Raw genomic sequence first — 5,756 nt, forward strand, 5'->3', positions numbered from 1 at the left:
CCAGGCCTGGCTGCCCACTCCTCTCCTCTGACCCTCCTCTCCTTCCATCTCTGTCCTCCTCTTATCCCCCACCCCTCTCCATCTGCTGTTCCTGCCATTTCAGGAAAAGTCCCTGTGGAAAAAGAAATTTCTTGCTGAAAGTGTGGGGGAGGCAAAGCCACCCTCTGTCACCCCCTCCTCCAAGCAGCCCCTCCTCTTAACCTGGGGCTTTCGTGTCTGAGAGGATTCCTGTCCCGGTCCTGCCCGGTGGGCGTGCTGGCTTCCTCTCTGCCACCCTGGATGGACGGCAGCCTGCGCTGGCCCCACAGGAAGTGGAGGCGTGGAGCCGCCCTGGACCACCCCCAGCCTGCATAAAGGGGCTGGCGGCGGGGCGAGGCTGCACCAGCGCCTGGCACCATGAGGACGCCTGGGCCTCTGCCCGTGCTTCTGCTGCTCCTGGCGGGAGCCCCCGCCGTGCAGCCCGCTCCCCCGACCTGCTACTCCCGCATGCGGGGCCTGAGCCAGGAGATCACCCGCGACTTCCAGCTCCTGCAGGTCTCGGAGCCCTCGGTGAGTCCCCCGCCCGCCCAGGACAGGGGTGCATGGCAGACCCAGTTCTTAAACCCTTGCCGTTAGACGAAAAAAAAAAAGAGAGAGAGAGAGAAAAGGATATTTTTCTTTTCTAGTAAATGTAAATCTCAAGAGTATTTGTGTTTTATTCATCTCCTATTAAATATGATACCAATGGTTTGCTTTCTTCAAAACACAAGAAAAAGTAAAGGCATCACAATTTTTGTAACTTTCTAGCAAATATCAAAGGATCTGTTGTAAATGTAAAAAAAAAAAAAAGAAAGAAAGAAAAAAAGGAGTGGGAGGAGGGAGAGAAAAACAGCTCCCTATCAGAGTTAAGGAGGACGGAGGAATGAAGCTCGTGTATTCCTTTTGTTAGCCTGGTGAGGAGTGTGCCCTAAGGGCTGGCTCACAGAACTGGCCTCCACCCCTCATCTGCTGAGGGACCCGGGCATATTCCTCAGCCTCTGCCTGTCAGTTTTCTTGTCTGTAAAATGGGATGACAGTAGCACCCCTCCCTTTAGAGTGGCTTTGACGATCAAAGGCAGGCGTGAACACAGGCACGACTCACAGAAGCAAGCCTACAGGAACAAGTACTCAACAGATGCCAGCTGATGTGAGCACCATCTTCAGAGGCAGACCTGGGGACTCAGAGAGGGGAAGTCCCGGAAGGGCTTTTGGGGACTAGAACCCAGGCCTCTGCCTGCTTCTCCGTCGAAACAAAATGCATTAAACCTCATTAAAAGCTTTTGTAAAGTTTAAAAGTGTCTTTTAATCACTTGCAAATGCTTCAAACAAAACATGTTTCTCAGATGTTAGGGTCAACAATAGCCTAGCTAACACCTTCTTGGTATTTTCTTTTTAAAAGTTAAATAACATGTATTTTTTTCCTAATTATAAAAGTGTTGTACTTTGTAGAACAGTTGGAAAATGTACAAAGAAGAAAATAAATCTTGCTTATAATTCTACCACCTAGAGGTAGCTGCTGCTGTAGCGTTGTGGAGGATCATATTTCAGCTTTCTGTCTACATATAGGTATTCAAATACGTGTGTTGTGTGTGTGTGTGTGTGTGTGTGTGTGTGTGTAAACAAAATTTGGGTCAAACAGCACAAGCAGTTTTGCAACTTACTTTTTACTGACACTATCAAATAAGTTAATTTTTGTTTTAACATTTTATTGTACAGTTTCACCACAATTTACCCACAAGTTTCTTGTTATCGAATATAGACGCAATCATCTTTTAAAGGAATCTGATTTTAAAAGTTTTAAAAAATTCAAAGGCTCTGAACTGCAAAGCAGGAAGAAAGTGGAAAGATTATGCATTCTAACTCTCTAATTTAACAACTGAGCACTGAAGGAAGGCACTTGCCCATGGTCACACGGGGATTACTGAGAGGGCAGAGCACAAGGGCTTTTGCACAAAAACGGAAGCCCAATATAGAAATATAAAAGTATGCATATATATGCACTTCAATATTACTATATTATACACTATATACAACTATATATTAGCTATAGAATGCCTATAGAACAGTATGTATAATTACATATATCTTACTTATGTAAGTATATATAGTGTTTATAATTACATGCAGTTATACAACTGTTATATAGCTAATATACTTATATAAGTTATTATATAAGTATATTATTATATAAGTTACTATATAACTAATTTATACAACTGTTATATAACTAAATAGTTATAGAACTGTTTTATAGATGTATGTATATACTGTGTATATATACTTGTATTACTGTATTATATATTACTATTTCTATATTACAGTTATAGGACTGCTTTTATATATATACATGTATGTATATTCCTGAATGGGTATGCATATAAAACAGCTCCCTAGTTCATAGCAAATGATATAAAGGTTGTATTCTAAAAGTCTAATTCTGGAAGCGCAGTCGCCCATTTCTGGAGGAGTGTGACGTATGGCGCAAGAAAGTACTGTGCATGTCTTAGCATCAGGGAGGGCCCCAGGGATCTGGGCTGGTCTGGCTGTTGAGAGGGTCACCAGGGAGACTTTTGTGACCAGGTGTGCCCCTGTGGGCATCCCAGAACCCCTTATCCCTTTCCACAGGAGCCGTGTGTGAGATACCTGCCCAGGCTGTACCTGGACATACACGTAAGAGGGCTCTCCCTGGGGGAGGGAGGTCTGGGGCTGAGGGACTCAGGTCTGAACCTTTGCTGCTGGCTGTGTGGCACAGAGTCAGGGAGAGATCTTGTGCAGCTCAGCCCCTATCCCTCTCGCTACTGACTTCTCCCACAAGCCCCCTCCCCATTGCCCACTCCCAGAATTACTGTGTGCTGGACAAGCTGCAGGACTTTGTGGCCTCGCCCCAGTGTTGGAAAGTGGCCCAAGTGGATTCCTTGAAGGACAAAGCACGGAAGCTGTACACCATCATGAACTCGTTCTGCAGGAGAGTAAGTGGATGCCATTGAAAATCCATTTTCTACTTGCTATCAGCCAAGACTTTCTGAGCTTTTCAAAGAGGAGGGTTGGGAGGAGATGGCAACAAGGAAGAGGAGCAGAGATATTTCGCAGATGCTTTCAGTTCACAAAGCCCTTCCTCAACCATGGTTGCCTTATTCAGTGATGGGGTTTAGGACAAGGCCCTTTGTCTCCATGAGCTGCACACTGATGCAGGGGCTACACCCCAGGACCACACCTCAGCCACATGGATAGACTCTGCCAGGAGCCAAGTGAGGCAGGTTAGAGGAGACTCTGCAGGAGGAGGTTCAGGTGTGCTCTGATAAGAGGATTCTGGTAGGAGAGGGGAAAAGGACAGAAAATCAGCAATAGTTAAAATGTGGAAATTAGAGGCATGTGATTGCAGGGCACAGACTTCAGCATCAGGGAGCCCTGAGCTTGGGTCTGCATCGCCCTGCTTCCCAAGTGGGAGTGCCTGTCTTAGTCTGTTTCTGCTGCTATAACATAACACCACAGACTGGGTAAGTTATTTTTAAAAAAAAGAAGTTTGTTTAGCTTATGGAGGAGAGTTAGGGGGAGTCTAAGAGCATGGTACTGGCATCTGGTGACGGCCTTCTTGCTGCATCATACCACGGCAGAGGTCATCACATAGCAAGAGGGTAAGAGCCCGAGAGAGTTCACTTTTTTAACAAAGCCACCCCTGCAATAAGCAACCCTATCCCAAGGTAGTGACATTAATCCATTCATAAGAGCAGAGCCCTCATTAATCCATTCATTAAGTCAAAGCCTACATTAATTCATGTACAAAGGCAGAGGGATTAAGTTTCCAACACATAAACTTTTGGGACCACATTCAAATCACAGCAGTGTCCCTTCACTTCTCTGAGGCACAGTTTCCTCAGTCCTGAACTGAGGACATAGTAGTGCCCATCTCATGAGGTGGATAATAATAATTACACCCTTACCTTGTGTGGGCACTGCAGTAACTCCTTTGAGCCTAAGAAGCCTATAGGGTGACTAAATATGGAAGTCCTAGCACCATGCCTAGCCCAGAGTTAGCTCCTCTGGTAACTGTAGTAATTAGTTATTAAGTTATAATTTCTTGATCCTGTATGAAAGATGTGTTATGAATTTCCCCCCACACCCAGTTTCCTCCTCCTCCCTGCTCCCTTTGGTTTGTGGGGGAAGATAGGAAGCTGATACAATTATGATAACAGTGTGATGAGCAGTGGTATTGACTGAAGTGAGGTCATTCCAATGCCTGACCCAGGGTGCTGCTCAGCAACTAAGGTTCATTCATTTATTCCCTCCCTCACCCATTCATCTATCCATCTGGTCAACCAATGTATGTGTGAATTCCGTAAGTGATAATAATTTTAAAAAAACCATGAATTTCTATTGGAATGTGAAGCAAGAAGTGACTAGCCCTTTTTGGGAGAGTAAGGGATGGGAAGTTTTCACACAAAGGGGAACAACTGAATGGCCTTTGAGGATAACCAAAAGCCCTACAGTTGCACCTTCAGTAACTTTCCTGCTCATTGCACATCTTTTTCAGGATTTGGTATTCCTGTTGGATGACTGCAATGCCTTGGAATACCCAATCCCAGTGACTACGGTCCTGCCAGATCGTCAGCGCTAAGGCAATTCAGACCAGAGAAAGAACCCAAGAGAACTGAAGTTATGTCAGCTACCCAGACTTAATGGGCCAGAGCCATGACCCTCACAGATCTTGTGTTAGTTGTATCTGAAACTGTTATGTATCTCTCTACCTTCTGGAAAACAGGGCTGGTATTCCTACCCAGGAACCTCCTTTGAGCATAGAGTTAGCAACCATGCTTCTCATTCCCTTGACTCATGTCTTGCCAGGATGGTTAGATACAAAGCATGTTGATTTGGCCACTAAAAAGAAGAAAAGGACTAACAAGCTTCTCTTTTATGAGCAACTATCTTGAGAACATGCACAATAGTATGTTTTTATTACTGGTTTAGTGGAGTAATGGTACTTTTATTCTTTCTTGATAGAAACCTGCTTACATTTAACCAAGCTTCTATTATGCCTTTTTCTAACACAAACTTTCTTCACTTTCTTTCATTTAAAAAGAAATTAATGCTCTTAAGATACATTTGCAAGTATTTTATGTAGTGCTGACAGGACCCACTATTTCACTGAAAGGTGATGAAAATCAAATAAATAATCTCTTCACAATGAGAAACACGTGTCCTGTTGTATCTGTCCAAGGTGGATGTCAGGGTTGTGTTTTTTTTTCACACTTCTCTTGAAAACTCCTGCTCTAAGCATGATGCAACTTTCTCCTTCTTTCAGACAAGCTCAAGTGTCTCTGGTTCTGCTTCATCCACCTGCATGAATGTCTGCTCTTTAAGTGTTGGGGATGCTCTGATTTCTGTTGAGGACAGATGTTTCCTTTGGGGATATACATTGGGAGCAGATTGCATCATACCCACAGGCAGTGTTTTGCTGCACTTATCACAAATATCACCTATTGACTCCACACAGCAAACCCGGAGATGGGCACGGAAGGAGGCTGAGGCTCATGTAGGTCAAGTAACTTGCCTGAGGCCACTGGCTGCTAAGTGGGGAAGCCTGGATTGAACCCAAGCCTGTGTAACTCCAAAGCCTATGCCTTTCCCAGCGTGGCCACCTCGGCTCTGTGCAGGTGAAACATGCTTGTTAAATTAATTTATGAACCCAACAATAAAATCTCAATTAAGAAATGGGATTGTTGACATTGAATCTATAAATT

The 5,756-nt window shown here is 44.4% G+C and overlaps 1 protein-coding gene across 1 annotated transcript; it reads left to right on the forward strand.

Moving 5' to 3' along the window:
- The first annotated feature begins 382 nt into the window (after positions 1–382).
- Positions 383–5,207, forward strand: CYTL1 (cytokine like 1). Its single transcript, XM_055245923.2, has 4 exons — positions 383–549; positions 2,644–2,688; positions 2,859–2,987; positions 4,550–5,207. The coding sequence occupies exons 1-4, from the start codon at positions 397–399 to the stop codon at positions 4,631–4,633; spliced, it is 411 nt and encodes a 136-aa protein (XP_055101898.1). The 5' UTR covers positions 383–396; the 3' UTR covers positions 4,634–5,207.
- Positions 5,208–5,756: the final 549 nt, after the last annotated feature.

The sequence above is a fragment of the Symphalangus syndactylus genome, chromosome 16, assembly GCF_028878055.3.
Source record: "Symphalangus syndactylus isolate Jambi chromosome 16, NHGRI_mSymSyn1-v2.1_pri, whole genome shotgun sequence".
Taxonomy (NCBI): domain Eukaryota; kingdom Metazoa; phylum Chordata; class Mammalia; order Primates; family Hylobatidae; genus Symphalangus; species Symphalangus syndactylus.